Source organism: Rosa rugosa, chromosome 7 (assembly GCF_958449725.1).
Source record: "Rosa rugosa chromosome 7, drRosRugo1.1, whole genome shotgun sequence".
In the NCBI taxonomy this organism is placed as follows: Eukaryota; Viridiplantae; Streptophyta; class Magnoliopsida; order Rosales; family Rosaceae; genus Rosa; species Rosa rugosa.
In genome coordinates this window covers 35,189,053-35,207,916 of record NC_084826.1, presented here as the reverse complement: position 1 = coordinate 35,207,916, position 18,864 = coordinate 35,189,053, and the positions used below count along the sequence as shown (strand labels likewise).

General features: G+C 38.5%; 1 protein-coding gene and 2 pseudogenes across 3 annotated transcripts; 2 read left to right on the top strand and 1 right to left on the bottom strand.

The window, feature by feature from the left end:
- The first annotated feature begins 3,084 nt into the window (after nucleotides 1–3,084).
- On the top strand, nucleotides 3,085–9,109 carry LOC133721151 (DNA replication licensing factor MCM7-like; annotated as a pseudogene).
- On the bottom strand, nucleotides 8,736–9,995 carry LOC133721153 (transcription initiation factor IIB-like; annotated as a pseudogene).
- A 147-nt stretch (nucleotides 9,996–10,142) lies between these two features.
- Nucleotides 10,143–12,994, top strand: LOC133721154 (ADP-ribosylation factor-like protein 2). Of its 3 annotated transcripts, none has more exons than XM_062147686.1 (7): nucleotides 10,143–10,322; nucleotides 10,448–10,478; nucleotides 11,337–11,444; nucleotides 11,543–11,653; nucleotides 11,752–11,914; nucleotides 12,144–12,224; nucleotides 12,556–12,994. In XM_062147686.1, exons 3-7 carry the CDS (start codon nucleotides 11,380–11,382, stop codon nucleotides 12,691–12,693), a joined length of 558 nt encoding a protein of 185 aa, XP_062003670.1. In that variant the 5' UTR covers nucleotides 10,143–10,322; nucleotides 10,448–10,478; nucleotides 11,337–11,379; the 3' UTR covers nucleotides 12,694–12,994. The 3 variants fall into 3 exon arrangements, with proteins under 3 accessions (XP_062003670.1, XP_062003669.1, XP_062003668.1); XM_062147685.1 differs by having other exon boundaries at nucleotides 10,144–10,322; nucleotides 10,428–10,478; XM_062147684.1 differs by having other exon boundaries at nucleotides 10,144–10,327; nucleotides 10,428–10,478.
- The last annotated feature ends 5,870 nt before the right edge of the window (nucleotides 12,995–18,864 follow it).

Below are 18,864 nucleotides of genomic sequence, written 5' to 3'. Positions count from 1 at the left end.
CGTCACATTTCATGCTCCTATCAGTAGTAGAGTGAACAATTTATCAGGATTGACGATAATTTTGTGCTCCTGCTTTCCTCTATTGAACATTTCCATCAGAGATTTTGTTTGCATAATTTTGATTGACCTAGAGAGCACTAATTCAGTATCTTCAAGAATCATTTCCATCAAAGATTTTGTTTGCACAATTTTCCAAAAGGGTCTCAGTAGTAGAATGAACAATTTATTAGGATTGATGATAATTTTGTGCTCCTTTCCTCCATTGAACATTGCCATCAAAGATTTTGTTTGTTTGCACAATTTTCCATCAAAGATTTTGTTTGCACAATTTTCCAGAAGAGCCTCAGTAGTAGAATGAACAATTTATCAGGATTGACGATAATTTTGTGCTCCTGCTTTCCTCCATTGAACATTTTCATCAAAGATTTATTTGCATAATTTTGATTGACCTAAAGAGCACTAATTCAGTATCTTCAAGGATCTTGGACCTTTCTATATGTATAAAGACTTGGCATAAAGTGATAAAGTAATTTGGGGTTCACATCCAAAATCAATTGACAATGGATGGAGTGGTCGAAACCCTTATAAACTCATAAACAAGGTTATATTTTTCCAATGTGGGAGTTATATTTATACACATTCTCAACATAAACAAAATCATCTATATCTCAAATGTGGAATCCTAATACCACTACCTGCTTGCTGAACTGAACGACAAGAATGATTGAAAACCACCGCCAAACGGATCACTCATACAGGAACAGAGGCGGACCCATACAAACACCAAAAGAGAAGTCATTACGTGCATACATTCAAAGAGAAATTAGGTATAGAATGCGAGTATGAGTGTACCTTGTTTTTGGTAAGAGATGAAGGCGTGCTCGAGAATCGGAGGGACAGAGAAAAGACTTGAAGAGAAAGACCAATAAAAGGTAGGTTCCGGGGGTTTTTATAGGGGTGTGTTGCACTTTCTGTCTGAATAGGATTAGATTTTTGGTGGGGACACTTTTGGGCAAAAGTTCCCTAATCAGCAAATCTTGTGAGGATTAGATTAATCTAGTAATTAGTAGTCAAATCTTAAGTCTTGAGTGTGTCCAACTAACACTAATCATCGCATAAATCTTATATGTGACTCATTATAAAAGAATATCACATCAGCAAAACGCCGAGCTCTGCTTAAGAGCCTCAATGAGGAAATCGGATTCTTAGTACGTTTACTTCAGTATCTTTGTCTATTTTTATTTCAATAAACTTAAGTCCATCTTTTGTTTTTTGTTTTTTCATTTCTCCTTTGTTGTTGGGCTGGGAGGTGATGGGTCAAGTCTAGCGCACAGAGTATGGGTTTTCCTTTTTGTTTTCTTAGATTTTTCTTATGCAAAAAATAGTGGGGTGTATTTTTCTAGTACGGCCGACACGGTCTTGTATGCCCACTATTGTTCTGTATATGTGGGGCTCTTGAGGTTGGAGTTTGTTACTACTTAGGGGTTTGTTTCCAGTTCGTGGCTGACTTCTCGTAACGGTTCTTACTGCCTGTACTTTGAGTTATATTTGATAAAAATGTTTTCGTTTCTACTCAAAAAGAAAGGGGAAAAAAAATATCATATCAAATCTTTGTCTATTTTTTTTATAGCTTTGTCCATTTACCCCATTTATAGGGATTTTTTTTCCCACTTATCCCATTAAGTTTTTTTAATTCCCCTTACCCAAAACACTCTAAGGAAGTCTTCTTTAATACCCCATTAAGTTTTTTTTTTTTAATTTATTTTTAAGACTATTTTACCCTCACCCCTTTGTTACTTAGGTCCCGTTTGGTTGACTGGAACCATAAAAAGGGAAAATGAATTGAACTCCTTTCCTAGGATAATTTTTGCCAATTTTGGTGCTTTGAGTCAATGACCCTTTTTCCAATATGGGAGTTATATTTATACACATTCTCAACATAAACAAAATCATCTCTATCTCAAATGTGGAATCCAAATACCACTACCTGCTTGCTGAACTAAACGACAAGAATGATTGAAATTTCAAAAATCCAAGCCGGCTTTCTTCATAATAGTATTTCAGAACGTTCTCTAGATGCTTATTGTAATAAGGAATTTAGGCTTAATGTCCACCTTTGTTTTCAACAATTTCATTAATTAAGACTTGATGGTAGCTGCACCAACCCTTTATTCAAAAAAAAGAAATTTTTTTTTTTTTTTTTGGTCTGAAAAAAAGAAAGACTTAATAATAAGGGTGGTTCTATTCAGACCTCTCTATTTGCTATATGAACCTCCTTTCATATTTTTACACATCAAACTTCCAATTTTGCCCATATTTTTTCTTTTTTCAATTTTGCCTCCTCTTCCCCGTCTCAACTGTTATCTTTGCGACCTTGTGACTCTCTCTATCGACCAAAACACTCTTAACATAATTGTTGTGAAGCAAGATGGATGACTTCGTCTCCGAACTCCTAAGTTGATCAAACTCTCTCTCTCTCCTCTTTTTGTTTTCTTCCATCGATGTTGATGGAGGATGGGAATTGAAGGAGCTTTCGTTAAGCTCTCACCTTGAATTTTGATTAATAAACCTTAACAAAAATTCATACAGAAAATCAAGACCAATTAAAGTAGCAATAGTAGTTGAGAACTGAGAATGATTCACAACCAAAGGTATATTGAATTGTGAATAATGCTTTACCCAGATTTCAAAATAAAAACAATTCTAATAATTGTAAAAAACAAAATGAAGCATGAAGAAATTATGGGATTTTTGTTCATTATGCTTTGGTTCTTAATTGTAATCCATCCCGTGGTTAGCAGATTGAAGGAATAAACTTTGATGTCATAAGCCAGAAATCACTCTCCTACGTGGCTACGTCCAGGAGCAGTGACAGCAACGATCTTGAAGACCTCAGTTTCCTTTTTTTTTTTTTTTTTTTTTCAGGGGTAGATTTGGATTTTAAAATTTTAAAAAAATTAGGGAGGTCTAAATATTAAATTTGGAGGTCTAACTAGAATTACCCTAATAATAATAATAATATATAAAAAAAAGAATAATTTTTATATACCTGGTTAGGCCCGGCCAAAACCGTCATCCCCATCTGTTGATTTACCGCCAAATATGAATCTCCCTTTTCTAACCGCAAACCCCAAAACGAATAAACAAGTCTCAGTCTCTCTCTGTGCCGCCGCGTCTCCTCCGTCACCATGAAGGACCTCAACTTCGACGCCGACAAAGGTAATTCTGCTTCCCTCATCTCTCTCTCTCTCTCTCTCTCGATTCATTCTCCGATTTCATTTTTGTTATTTCGATTTTGTTGGTGACAGCGCTAGCGAAGGAATTCCTCTCCAACTTTGCCGATGCGGTTGGGGAACCCAAATACATGAACATCCTTGTGAGCCCTCTCTCATCTTCTTCCTCGCATTTTCTCATTACCACCTCTACAATACTAAACCCTAAATTCCCCCCTTCCCAGGATTCTAACTTTTCTTCGCTTTTAATTTTCATGTCCTCAACATTATTCGTAGATGGAAGTCGAATCTTACTTTGGATTTTTTTTTGTTTTCAGCAAGAAGTTGCAAATCGCAAAATTCGGGCAATCCAGATTGATCTTGAGGACTTGTTTAATGTAAGTTCCACCTAGCCGTGACATTTTTGATTATGTAACTTGTGTTGTTTCTGTTGCGAGCCAATTGTGGATTTGGTTTATGCAGTACCAGGATTTCGATGAAGAATTCCTCAGACGGGTTACTGAAAACACCCGGCGGTATGTGGGTATTTTTGCTGATGCTATTGATGAGCTCATGCCGCAGCCCACTGAGGCCTTTACAGATGATGATCATGACATCTTGATGACACAAAGGTCTGATGATGGACCCGAGAATATGGATGGTTCTGATCCACATCAGAAGATGAAGCGCTACTTGTGAGTGTAGAAAAACCTTAACTGCCATTGGGCTTGTCCAAATTTGGTCCCAACTGTGAATGGTGTGGTCAATAACTGATCTTTGCGTTTAAATGTTAGTTTAAGTACCAAAAGTTATGGGTTGGAATCAGTCATTTCATATGTATGGTTGCCAAATACACTTCCTACTGTGGTTCCAATTTATGCCTTAGTAGCCCATTTATGACTTGTAGTAGATGTATTTGACATTTGTGGGATCGGAGCGGTACCTGTCTTTGTGTAGCTCAAGGTTTACATAATTCCTAATCTTCTTCTTCATACGTATTGTAGCAAAGTTTACATTAGAGCATCTTCAAAGGGACAGCCATTTACCATCAGGGAGGTTAAGGCTTCATATATTGGTCATCTTGTGAGGATATCAGGTATTGTGACGCGGTGTTCAGATGTTAAGCCATTGATGCAGGTTGCTGTGTACACGTGTGAAGAATGCGGTTTTGAGATTTACCAGGTAACTAAGGACACGTCTATCTCAGATATCCTGAGTTTCCTCAGTAAATCAGAAGATTTTTCATGGCAACTTTTTGTACAGATGTAAATTGTGTCTTTTCCTATATCCCTCATACATGATCTAATGTTAGACCATTTAATTGCCAAGTAATCATAATTAAGCTAGCATCCATATTTCACAGAACTAGCTTCATACGTTTGAAACATCCTTTTTCTTTCACTCAATGGAGTGTTATCTGTTCAATGCTATTGGGTGTATACTCGGGTCTTATTTCTTTAAAGCCACTTTTGTTGACTCATTAATTCTTTTTTTGCTTGACAGGAAGTAACTGCTCAAATCTTTATGCCTCTGTTTGAATGCCCATCTAGGCGTTGTAATATTAACAAAACAAGGGGGAACCTTATTCTTCAGCTCAGGGCATCAAAGTTTTTGAAGTTTCAGGAGGTTCATATGTTATTCTGATTCAATCATAAATTATGTGATAACTAGGAGGGAATCTGTATAGTTTATGCAATTCACTCATATTATTGCTTATTCAATTTTTTAACAATAGCATATGTCATTTCATTGCAGGCCAAGATACAAGAGTTGGCTGAACATGTTCCAAAAGGCCATATTCCTCGGACAATGACTGTTCACTTCAGGGGTGAACTTACAAGAAAGGTTGGTTGTTCTGTCAATATCATAGGGTGAACTTTTTTTTTTTTTTTTTCCCCTCACTCTGAAGCCCAAAGAAAAACACTTCGAGCTTTTAACTGAATCCCTCTTCATGGGAGTGAAAGTACTGAGTTCCCAATTTACTTATTTGCATGATAAAAAAGAGTGATGACAACCTTCTTCTACTTAACTGATTATGCTCTATGTTCTTTGAACTTTTATTTTTTAGGTAGCTCCAGGTGATGTTGTTGAATTATCTGGCATATTTCTCCCCATTCCAGACACTGGTTTTAGAGCAATGCAAGCTGGCTTAGTTGCAGATACGTACTTAGAAGCCATGTCTGTTACACATTACAAGAAAAAATATGAAGAGTAAGCCACTTTCCATTTCTCAATTCTTGTTTGATTATCTGTTGTATATTCTTTATATCAGTTCTTAATTTACAAAAGACATGACATGTGTACTTTTGTAATTTACCAAATTAGTTTTAGCACATCCATCTTCAACTCCATAATGTTGTCCCTTCTTTTAATTTTTGGTATGAAGTTCATCTGGTGCTTTAAATGCAGTTTTTGGTAAAACAGGAGCTGTTTTCTTACCCGAGATAAACCTTTTTCACTTGTTAGATGTTGTGTACTAAGTTCTTTTGTACTGCAGGTATGAACTTAGAGCAGATGAGGAAGAACAAATTAGAAGTTTAGCTGATGATGGGGACATTTACAATAAGTTGGCACGATCATTGGCACCTGAAATTTATGGTCATGAAGATATAAAGAAGGCTCTACTTCTGCTCCTAGTGGGTGCCCCTCACAGGAAACTGAAGGATGGAATGAAGGTTACATAACTGATTATAGAATGATTTTATTTTGAATGATTGGTCTACAAAGTGTCTTAATATATCTCCTTTAACATTACAGATTAGAGGAGATCTACATATCTGTTTGATGGGTGATCCTGGAGTTGCAAAAACTAAAAAGTCAGCTTCTCAAACACATAATTAATGTAGCACCCAGGGGAGTTTATACAACTGGTAAAGGAAGTAGTGGAGTTGGTCTGACTGCTGCTGCTCAGAAAGATCCGGTCACAAATGAAATGGTCTTGGAAGGAGGAGCATTGGTAAGATTATATATTCTTTTTTCAGTGTACATAGTGATCTTGTTCAATGTTAGTCCGCACATGCTATTCAAGTGAAACAGAGGATAAAAAATAATTACTTATGACATACTTGCATGACTCAGACTGTCTCAAAAGAAAATCCCCTACTGTTTAACTTTAGATTTGTATCAGAGAACAAGACAAAGTTAAAATAGTTATTGGAATATGTCAAATCTGTGGCTTTGATGCAGAATTAATAGGTAGAAAAGTGTGGGAGAGAGGTGAAGAGAGAAATAGAAATATAGGGAGGCATATTTTATTCAAGTCTAGTGCCAAAGTGTTGCATCTAATCAGTTTATAGAATCCAATCCCAAATCAATTGGAATTCAAATCCCTAATTGACTCCTCATCATTTCCTACTTGATTTCCTATCTAATTGGTGTTCACGGAGTTCTGAGTCTTAGATAATAGAAGAGTTAACTTGTTTCAGGTGCTAGCTGATATGGGCATTTGTGCTATCGATGAGTTCGACAAGATGGATGAATTAGATTGTACAGCAATACATGAAGTTATGGAGTAGCAAACCGTCAGCATTGCTAAGGCTGGGATAATTACATCTTTGAATGCAAGAACTGCTGTTCTTGCTGTAGCTAATCCAGCATGGTACAAACCTTCTACTTAACCTAGTTTTTATGTAGGGTAGTCGTCCTGTGTTTCTCATTTGTATCATCTTGCGCTTATGATGTGGGAGCTTTTCTGCTGCAGACAGCTAACCTTTTTAATGTTATAGTCTTCCCTCTATGCAAAGTCTCACTATGGTCATCATAAAATTTCTTGAAGGGGTAGATATGACCTTCGCAGAACTCCAGCTGAAAACATTAATCTTCCTCCAGCCCTTTTGTCAAGATTTGATCTTCTCTGGTTGATCCTGGATCGAGCAGATATGGATAGTGATCTTGAGATGGCTAGGCGTATTGTTTATGTCCACCAGAATAAAGAATCTCCGGCTCTTGGCTTCACTCCACTTGAACCATCTGTTCTTCGGTAAATTTAATTACTTTTGACATAGAAAGCACAAGACAAGGAACAATTTTATATATTCACTCTTGGTTTATAATCTTTCTTAGTACATCACTTCTGTAAAGCTACATAAATCTCTATCTGCAAGTTTGTTGTTCAGTGGGACTTTCTGATACGATACTTATCTCCTTATCTATTGTTTTCCAGCGCATATATTTCTGCTGCAAGAAGATTGTCTCCTTCTGTCCCACCGGAACTTGAGGAGTACATTGCAAGTGCCTACTCTGCAATTCGGCAAGAAGAAGCTAAATCTAATGCTCCCCACTCCTATACAACTGTCAGAACTCTGCTCAGCATTCTTCGCATATCAGCTGTAAGTCTAGCTATTCATTTGGTTTATGGTTTATTTAAGTTTGGCTTCATTGAATGAGAACTGTCTACAACATGTGCGTTTTTGGATTTAGCTTGCAAGAAATAATGTCGTGCTGAATAATCAGATTTTGAGGATAAAATTATAAAAGGGAAATATATTTAGAATTGCTGGCTAATGTCACCCAAAGTGTGAGCAAAAGGTCTTTGTATGGATTATTTGCTTTTATACATCTTTTATGCATTAAATGGGTCGCACAGAAAGTGTCATCCAATTAGAGAGAATATCTGTTAAGGTAAAGTTTTGTCAAATACCCTCACACTATTTTTTGGGTAAATAGACCAAACCGACGGTACTTTGTTTTTCAATGGGTTGCTCAAATACTGCCATCCAGAAAGGGTATTGATTGATAGGAAAAAAATGGGATGGAACTAATTTTTTTAATTGCAGGCACTAGCAAGACTCCGATTCTGTGAAACAGTTGCTCAGAGTGACGTGGATGAGTCGCTCAGGCTAATGCAGATGTCCAAGTTCTCTTTATACTCAGATGATCGTCAGAGATCTGGACTTGATGCTATCTCTGATATCTATTCAAGTCTGCGAGATGAAGCTGCCAGGACAAATAAGCTAGATGTCAGCTATGCACATGCACTGAATTGGATTTCTAGAAAGGTTAGTTTTTGAACCTCAAATTTGCAAGGCATCTGTGACATACGAAAAGTTGATTGAATGTAAAGCTATATCATGTTTGTAAGCATCAAAGTGATAAGAAAATAAGTTTTATTAATATAAAGTTAAAGACAATCAATATGTCATATTGTCATAACATAGGTGATTCTAAAGAATCTTCCCTGTTATATTGTCTTAATCCAATGGGTATGTTGGCTTTTGAACAGGGTTACACTGAAGCCCAACTGAAAGAATGTTTGGAGGAATATGCAGCCCTGAATGTGTGGCAGATCAATCCCCAAACTTTTGACATCAGATTTATCGACGCCTGACATGTCTTGTTAGAGCATCTCCAACAGCTTCCCAATAATTTCTCTATTATTGGGAAGCAAAAATTAAAATCTCCAAAAAAATTTCAGCTCCAACTCCAACAGATTCTCTATTTTACAGATTTCATAATTATTCCCTAAAATTTTACAGATTGCTGCAAACATAGGGAATTTTGTTTTCTCCCTCATCACTATCTCTATTTTAGGGATTATTATGTTGGAGCAAAACAGCCAAATTTTTCCCTAAAATGAAGAAAAATCAAGATATGGGGAAGCTGTTGGAGTTGCTCTTACTTCCATTCAGTGCTGCAGACCTTTAACAAAGGAGTACTCTTGGACCTCGTCCTATTTGAAAGATAGTGAGCGGGGAGTAATGGAAAAGGATTAGGCGTTGGATTTAATTTTATCTTTGTTGTATTTTGTACTTTTCAGAGCTAGCTTGAGTTGCAGACTTAGTCATGGCATGCCATAGTTGTCACCGTCTTTATGTGTCTTGAAACTGTTAGTTCAGTTAGATTGTTAACTAGCCAAAAATAAATGGTTGCAACATGATAGAAGTTTAATTTGTGTGTTACCTCGCTAATTGCATGTCTATTAAAGCAGAAGTTTGTTGGGTGTTAAACTATGGATCATCTTGACAAATTCAGATGATACCAATTGGGTATTATTTCAGATACATGAGGACTAAGGTCTTTGTATGAATTTTTGATGGTTGCTGGTGCTACTCCTGTAACGTCTGCGATATCTTTGAGAGGCCTCTTGTTACTATCATCTGAAAGCTGAGTGATGATGTAAATCACTGCTGCGGCTATTGATAAAGGGCTCCTCCTTATATCAAATTCTTGCGACTTGTGCACAGCTTCTTGAGCTGCTTTGATTGCTTGATTGTTCAAGCCAAGAGAGGAACAGAATCGCCTCATATAGTCCCCAGCATTTGCTACTTGAAATGGCTTCTCCATTAACCCCAATTGCTTGATTATGTATTCCCTTGCTCTACCAAATCTCTTTCTTTGAGGCTCCATTCGCGACGGAGAAGATTTCCTTGAGAGTTCTGGGCTTGTCTTCTTGTTTACAAGCAATGTATAGGCAAGCAGCCAATAATGCATCTTGGTTTCTTCCCTTGCTACACTTATGATCTTCCAGAGTCTTGTACACCTCATTTGCCCGGTTCTTGATGGTGCAAACAAGGCCTAACCTATCACACATGGTCTCGATGGTTTTGAAGGCCATTATCAAGCCCCGGTCCGGATCCCTATTCGGAGCACGGCGGACCTCTCCGTTGGGCTTGGCCATGACGGTGGACAGTCTGCCACCGGACAATAGTGGGTTGGCTGCAGCACCACATTTTTTTCGGTTCGGTCCCTGGCGACATATTCTCGGTTCGGTTCCGGTCCTTGTTTTTTAAACCTTCTTGGAACCGAAATACAAATGTCAGTGTATAAGTGGACAATAGTGTTGAGCTTATTTCTGTAAAATAAACTCTTTCTCATGTGATCAGGCACGCACTTAGCCTTCCAAATGCGATCAGAGCCTTCCATCTTATCTCATAATCTCCCATCCATTCGATCAAAACCCTAAAACGTTATCTCTTCGATTCATCCCTCAAACTCTCACTCTCTTTCCGCCCAAAAAAAACTCTCACTCTCTCAGTCTCCATCCTAGAAACAGAAACGGAGAAGCCCTAAAGCAATCCTAAGATCAAAACCCAGACGAGCGAGACGACCTCCCTCAAAGTCTCACGCTCTCAGTCTCCTTCGATTTGTGTTGGCCATGGGCCATGGCTCAATGTAATGTAAGCTTTCATTTTTCTCGCTCTGCAATTTCCTCTTCGTTTATAATAGACCCGTGAAATCTGACTACTTTTTCCTCTTCGTTTGAATCCTGTCCTGCAGTGAGCGACTTCAGCCTGCGATTTCTTCCCGTGAGCACTTCGATTGAAACTGGTAAGCTCCAAGCCTCCAAAGTCCATGAATATTGTTGATCGATCAATCTGCATGTCTTTAGTATTCCATTTATGCATTCAGAACTGCTTGGATTATTGTTAAATAATAAACTGTTGTTCATTCATCATCCGAGTTGGTTCTCACTCCCGGCCCTTTTTTACTGTGTCTAAATTCAGAGTGTTTTACTTACCTTTACTATTGCATCCTTGCTTGCGCTGGCCTGAGGTAATAATCGAATTTGGAATACTTCTGCTTGAAGCCTTGAATTGAATTCATTTGAAAAATCTGGACTTTGGAATTAAAGGAGGAATCTTTTTATTTTTCTGTTGTGGGTTTCTTCAAATCTCTTGAACTTGTATTGGACTCAGTTTATTCTCTCTCTCTGTGTGGTGCTAGTGTAGCTTCATCTTTGCTTTCATTTATTAGGACCAGTATGCATAAGGCTGCTGTTTCGGGATATTCTAGTTTCCTGCAATCATTTCTGCAAAAATAATAGTGATATGCTTCTCTTCATACATATACGACTTTGGAGTAAATAATCTTGTCCTGCTGTGACCCTTTTTTTTTTTTTTATGGGCAATTGGTTGCAAGTTCTGTTTTTGATTGACTACCAGTACACTTGAGTTTTCTCTTTTAGTACCAGTTTCTTGTTTCTATACTAAATTATATTTCTTTCTTCTCCCCCAATGTTGTATTTGTTGTTGACTGAGGTAACCGTCGTCGGACCGGTTAACCCGTATAGCTATTGTGTCCCTATATTTGTATACTCATGCAATTATTGGATCAAATTATATTTTGTTGAACACAAACTTATTTATAAGCTGTTTTTATTGTCTCACCTAATCGATCAATCTGCAGGCAAAGTCGGAATTGACATATCTAGAAGCTCGATTGATCTGAAATGGGTCTTCTCAGCATTATTCGAAAAATTAAAAGGAAGGAGAAAGAAATACGTATACTCATGGTGTAAGTCTTACCTTACCTTGTTTATAGAGCAATACAAGAATTCAAATTCAAATTCAAATGGCTGATCTATTTGATTTTTGTTGTTGATGATGATGCAGCGGGCTTGACAATTCGGGAAAAACTACAATTGTGCTGAGGATTAATGGGGAGGACACCAGCGTCGTCAGTCCCACCCTCGGCTTCAACATCAAGACTCTCACTTACCATAAGTAACCTTTCGTTCTTCTTATTTCTATATGTTGTTCAAATGCAGTATTCCGTTACCATGGTATGGTCGATTGAAATGCTTTTTGTTTGATTTGGACAGGTATACACTTAACATATGGGATGTGGGGGGTCAAAAAACAATACGATCTTATTGGAGAAACTATTTTGAACAAACTGATGGTCTCGTATGGGTAGTTGACAGTTCTGATCTTAGAAGATTAGATGACTGCAAAATGGAGCTTGATAATCTTTTGAAGGAAGAGGTAAATGCAATCTGGATTTTCGCTCGGTACTTAACTGAACACCATAATGTTTCTCAGCTGCTTTACCTAGTCTCATATTTCGATCCTTTCTTATTCTTATCCTTCTACTAATGTTTCTTATGAGTTCATCAATGTCTCATGTTTGTGCATGTTGTGAGGGGGTTTCTATGAAATTGTTTATTCATCGTGAATTGTTCTAAGATGCTGACTTGTTTTGCTCATATGACAGAGGCTATCAGGATCGTCCTTACTGATACTAGCAAATAAGCAGGACATAAAAGGTGCCCTTACTCCACAAGAAATTGCCAAGGTAAGGCTCTAGGCCAGCTTGTATTGATTGGTGAATGTAGTTGTTTGCTAGAATGTTTCTTGGCTTTTGTATGCCTTGATTATCAGTCACCCAGAAACAGCTTCATTCTTTTCTGCCTCTGTTCTTTAGATTGTTGTATTCACTGTTAATGAAAATAACATGCAATAGGGCTACTCATCATTTCTATGGGAGTTTATATGCAGCACTATTGTTTGAAACCTTTCGAAATTATTTTCCACCTGGTTGAAACCAATTTATATGCAGATATCAATGTGAATGTTTCTTCTTTCAATTATGAGTATCTAATATAGTTTATATTTTACTTGTCTAGGTTTTGAACTTGGAGGCTATGGATAAAACTCGACACTGGAATATTGTTGGGTGCAGTGCATACACGGGTGAGGGGCTGCTTCAGGGATTTGATTGGTTGGTCCAAGACATTGCCTCTCGGATCTATGTGCTTGACTAATGCCTGTTTTCAGTAATTCTACGTTTGTTAGTGTGTTGAGTGTAGGCCTGGGATCGGTTTGGCTCGGCTCGGCTCGGGAACAGGCCGATACCGATACCGATACCGAACCGAGTTTATAGTCTGCTCGGTTCGGTTCGGGATGTCGGAATCTCATCTGCAAAACCGATTAGTCCTGAAACCGATCGGTTTGGTACCAATCGACATGAACTGCTTTGAATAGCAAAATTTCCAGAAACCTGAAAAAATGCAGCTTTGTAAATTTGTAAACCTTTCTAATTAGTTCTCCAATGAACTGCATGCACATTTCTGTCCAAAATGCAAAATCAAAGCAGAACTTGGAACTACGAAAGTACAAATAACTTAGAAGTGCATAACTGCAAATGGCTAAATAGTTCCCAGTTCCCACTGTTCTAAGCCTATCAGCTTGATATTACATGGAAATGTCCACAAACCAGTGAAACCACAGTAGCATACTAGCAATTGAAATAAGTTCATGAAAATATGAAACAATCAAGTTGAAAAATGAAAACTGAAAGAGTCCATCCTTGCGGCATAAACCAGAAAGTCATAAACTGATCACATCAAGGCATTAGGCATCAACTGTTTTCTGAATAATCAGACACCATTTCTTCAGAGTCATCTTCACTGAGTTGAGCAACTTCATCATCAGTTCCAATACCATTCTTTCCCTTAGCTTTTGGAGGAGGACAAGAGGTTGAAGAGGTTGAGGTTGAGGTTACATGATCTACATACCAAAGTACAAAACACAAGAAACTGTAGTCAGAATGTAAAAAATAAATGCAAAAACTGAAATGTAAAAAACGAAAATTGAAAAATGAAAAAACAAACACAGAAAGTTAGAAATCTGCACCTTTCTCACACTTTTCATATAACTCATAATCTTTGATGCATGGTGCATCTTCTATGCAGCTAATATCATTCCCCTCAACCAACTTTGTAGACAAATCAATGCTTCGACAGATTTAGGAGTCAATGAACTACTAAAGTTGTCGATTACTCTCCCTCCGGTGCTAAAAGCGGACTCCGATGCAACTGTCGAAACTTGAACAGCCAACACATCTTTGGCTATTGCTTGAAGTATAGGGTACTTGGCTCCATTGATCTTCCACCATAACAGAATCAGGAACTCGAACCCTTCCTTCTCATTTGTGAATTCAAGAGGGTCCAGCAAGTATTTGTCTACTTCATGTGAAACCACAACCTCATCAAGCTCAGAAACTACTTTCCTCCAATCATTGATGTAAGATTGTCTTCCTCTGCTGCCGGTGCTTGTTACAGTGCTTTGTGAAGATGAGCTTTCAACCTCTGTTTGACCTCTCTTCTTTGCAGGGGCCTCCTTTGGTGCATACTCTTCATACAAGGACATCAACACATCACGTAACTCTTTCGTTTTTTATTATGCACATCTTCCAATTCAAACCCTTCATTTGTCAAAAGATGAGTTACATGCCTTAGTTTGAATCTAGGATCAAGGATCAGCCCCATAAACACCAAAGGATTCAAATCCCGAAAGCCTCCATAATACTTGATGAATTTGGACCTCATATTTGCTGCCATATCACTCAAAACCTTCTTGGTGTCCGAACCTGTTGCAATTTCAGGTTCTATGAAGAGCTTGCTAATCTCCGATTCGATTGACAACACATCATGAAAAGTGGTATGGATTGTGGGCCTATTACTTGCACTAACTCTTAGAGTTACTTCATAGAACCCCCTAAGAAATTGCACAAACACTTCCGCCTTATCCCATTCATCCTTGGATGGAGGCCCCACTCTAGGCCTCTTGCTTTTACTTGGAATCAAATTTCCTTCCTCATCATACTCTTCCTCAGGCTCTTTGAAATAGGCTGAAAAGCTGCTGTCCAGTTGCTCCTCCATCCTTGCAAAGGCTGCTTTGAACTTCAAGGCAGCTTCCAACATTAAGAATGTTGAATTCCATCTCGTGGGAACATCCATAACAACCAATCCTCTGCAAGGGATCTGTTCCTGTTCTACACATGCCTTAAAACTATCCAACCTTGCTGGTGAAGACCTAACAAACTTCACCACATTTCTAATGGCCAGCACTGCTCTATTTAGTCTCTTCAGCCCACTACCAACAATCAAATTACAAATATGGGCAGTACACCTAACATGCATGTACTGACCCTCTAAGATTGATTGTGGTTTTTCTCTTTTGTTAAGTTTGGACCTAACAAACTCAATAGCACATTTATTGGCTACTGCATTATCTACTGTGATGGTTGAAACCTTGCTAATCCCCCATTGAAGCAAACAATACTCAATCAAAAGACCTATGGAATTCCCACTATGACTAGAAATAGTGCAGAAATTGATTATCCTCTTATGCATTTCCCACTTATCATCGATAAAGTGTGCTGTTAGAGCAAGTTCACCCGTTGGGTCACCAGGTCACCCACTATTCAATGTTTTTTAGTGTTAATTTCACCCTCTCGGTCACGAGCACAGTGTATTTCGTGTCCTGGGTCACCATGGTGACCTGCACAGTGTATTTCGTGCCCTGGGTCACAGGCACAGTGTATTTCGTGACCCAGAGAATGAAAATATACACTAAAAAGCAGTGAATAGTAGGTGACCCAACGGGTGAACTTGCTCTTAATTAGCACCATGTAGTTGAAATTTTGAACACTTGTCCAAGTGTCAGTGGTTAGGCAGACCCTATAGTGTGCTAAATCAGTTTTCAACTTCTTCTTCGTCTTATCATACATGTAAGAAAATGTTTCACCAAAGTTTTCCTACAAGGGACCTTAAACATCGGCACTGCAACATGACAAAAATGCCTAAACCCTTGCTTTTCAACGAAGCTAAAAGGAAGCTCATCAACTACTACCATTTCAACACATGCTTTCATAACTTCATCAGGATTAAATGCTACCATTTTCATAGAATTACCCTTACTTTTATCACAAGTAAGCACTTTCTGATTTTTATCTATGGCTCTCCTTCCGGGATAATACTTACATGATTTGTTTATGTGCCTAATCATCCCTTGAGTCCCATTTTTGTAAGAATCACAAGCATAGTCTCCTACAGGTCCCTTAGGACAATATATACACCTAGCCCTCCTGAATTCTTCTACAATATCTTCTTGACCCTTTACTTTAGTGACTTTTACATCTTTATATTCCTTAAAGTGCTCCCACACCGAACTACGTTTTCTATAAGCTCGAGGATTGTTACTGTAATACCTCAGAAATTCGTTATTAATTCCTAATAGTTTTCGGAAATTAATAAAGTGTTCGTTAGTATGATTTCGTGGTTCGAGGGTCGAGTGAAATTATTTTCGGGCGAATAATTATTCGAAATGTACGTTTTAGGGGGGTTACGAAGTTGACTTTTTATACGTTAGGATTCTGTGGAAACTTCCTTCACGAAAGTTGTAGAAATCGTCGATACGAGTCTGTGCATATGCGGAACACAAAGATCGGAATTTTTATGAATTAGTTATCGCATTTAGAAGAAGTTTCCAAAACGGGTATATAAAGAAAAAAAACCCTAAATTTTTCTGAAAGTTTCCATTTTCATCCGGCCTCTTTCTTTTTGGAAACTGTTCATCCTCTCTCTCTCTCTCGCGCGACCGAACCCAGCAAAACAGAGCAAGGCTTCACCGGCCGAGTTCTCCCTCCACCGGCCACCAAACGACGCCGGACCACGTCCCACACCACCGCCTCGACCTTGCGCAGCTTCCTAGGCTGCCTTGCGCTGCGACACGGCCGGCAGCAGCGGCGGGAAGCTCCGTCCGGTTTAACCCCGATTTGGTTCCAAGCTTGATAACTCGAGCTACCGGCCACCAATCCTCACCAAACTTCATCCTCAAGCTCGCCTCGACCTCCCGAAGCTCCCAGAAGCGGCCTTACACAGAAGCGCGGCCCGTCACGGCGGTTGGAAGTCAGCCCCGATTTAGATCGAAAAACCACCTTCCAACCCGGATATCTCGAGTTACAGTCGACCATTTCTTGTGATTCTTGGCTTGGTGAACTCGCCTTGAGTTGCTGAAGAAGTCTCAAGAAGGGATCGAGTCGAGTTGTGGAAGTTTCTACGTAGATCGGAGCACCTGCCGGTTTCTGGAAATTTTCCGGCCACCGTAGCTTCAAAGGTAGATTTCGATCCCTTCCTGATGTTTTTTGATGTCATGCCTTTAGAGTTTTTTTATAAGCATGATGAGATGAAGAGGAGCAGTCCGGCCCCGACACCATTGGTGGTGGTCGGCGGCGGCTCTGCCACTAACTCCGGCGGCCCTTTCCGGCCACCTCCGGGGGTCAAAAATATAGTTTCTATACATTTTTAGATTCTATATCTCAATACGATCATTTCGATGTATTATACGCATTTTTTGGATATCGTATGATTTAGTTAGGAATTTTATAATTTCGATCGATTTCGATCGTTTGATTTGTGATCTGTGAAGATCGGACCGTCCGATTGGCTTGTAATTTTGTTACATTGATCGTATGACTGTCCCAATGACTTTGTGTGGTCATGGGCGATGATCCGACCGTTGGATCATTATTAAGTGTGGTTTATTGAATCGGTTACTAAATTAGGATCGTGTTGATTATGTGATTGACGGATCGATTGAGGACGATTTAGGATCGTTGTTTTTAGGCTGTTGAGAAGACGCAGCTGGATTAGAGGTGAGTAAATCTCACATGGTTCATTTACGAACCGAACTAATTAATTGTGTGATAATTGTAAATCGTTTTCGAATTTAATGCTTTGTTTGAAATAATATGAACTCGATCGACTACGGTTCATAGGGCTACGGCTCACAGGTAAAAAAATGAATTTAAGTATAAAATGAATTTCTTGGTTTTAAATGTGTGAACTATAGTTGGTATTAGTGGTCATTCCTGCGTGAATGATTACGTATATATATATTTACATGGAATATATATATTGGATGGCGTGACATTGTGATATGAGTAAATTGTGATTTATTCAGGATATCATTTAGAACTGTTGCTTATTGTGTTGAATGAGTAGTCGAGTTTGGTAAAGTTTTGAGTCATGTGGGACTTTAAATGTTTTCAGATCTACGGATCTGGGTCACAAGTAGTGACAGAGGCAATTATTATCGTAAGGTTGAACCTCGACGGAGGTGATAGGTTATGATTTAGTTAGAGTTCTAGTCTGTCTGCCATTGTATATTCAGGGGAGTAACACGAGGGTTACATGAAGCATTTGAATATACGTTTTTAATTGTATTTCAGGGTAGTAACACGAAGGTTACATGAAGCCTTTGAAATACACGTTTTTAATTGAGTGTCGTGTGGGTTCTTTCCTTTATAGTTCATTGTGTTGTTATTGATATGGAATTGGTTTTGGATTGTTTACGTACTCTTGAGTTGTGATTTGTTAAGCATGCGGGTTTGGGCTAATTTAAATGGAGATTACTCATACGAGCTTCACAAGCTTACCGGGATGTTGTTTGCAATCCTGGTGCACTATTCCATGGTGTAGCGGTTGTTCCTGTAGGTCAGGATCACCAGGGCTGAGATCGAGGCGAGGAGTACAGGCAGCGCTAGGTTCATAACCCATTTTTGGTTAGCGTACTGCTATTTTTGGTATGCTCCTAGTGAGCGTTTACATTTGTTTATCCATTCGATGGATTTTTGTAAACACTTGTTGTTGTTACTCAGATTTATTTGAAAAAGTTTCTTGTAATTTTAAGAGTTGGTTTAATTATCGCGTTTCGGATTTGAATATCTTTATTCGAAATTCGGGGCGTGACAGTTACTAACCTTGTCAGATGAGGAAGAAGATGGAGCTCCTGCTTGAGTGACATCTTCTTAAGCTCTCTCAGGGATTGAGGGAGAGGTACCAGTTGAAGAAACAACTAGACTAGAATCTGCTTCTTTCTGTCCTTGAGATCTCTTCTTACTGCTTTTAAACTGAAACAAGTAAATTACACAATAGTCAGATTACTCAATTACATATAAACATGCAAGTGCAATGCAGCTTATGAAGTTATGAACACGAAAATGAAAAATGCAATATAGTACGAACAATTATACATAGTGTTAACAAATCTAATTACAAACAACTCCATAGCAGACAACCATGGTGCTTGTTTCAGTTATTTCCAACTTTTCAACATATCCACAAATCAGAAGCCTCCATCCTAAATCA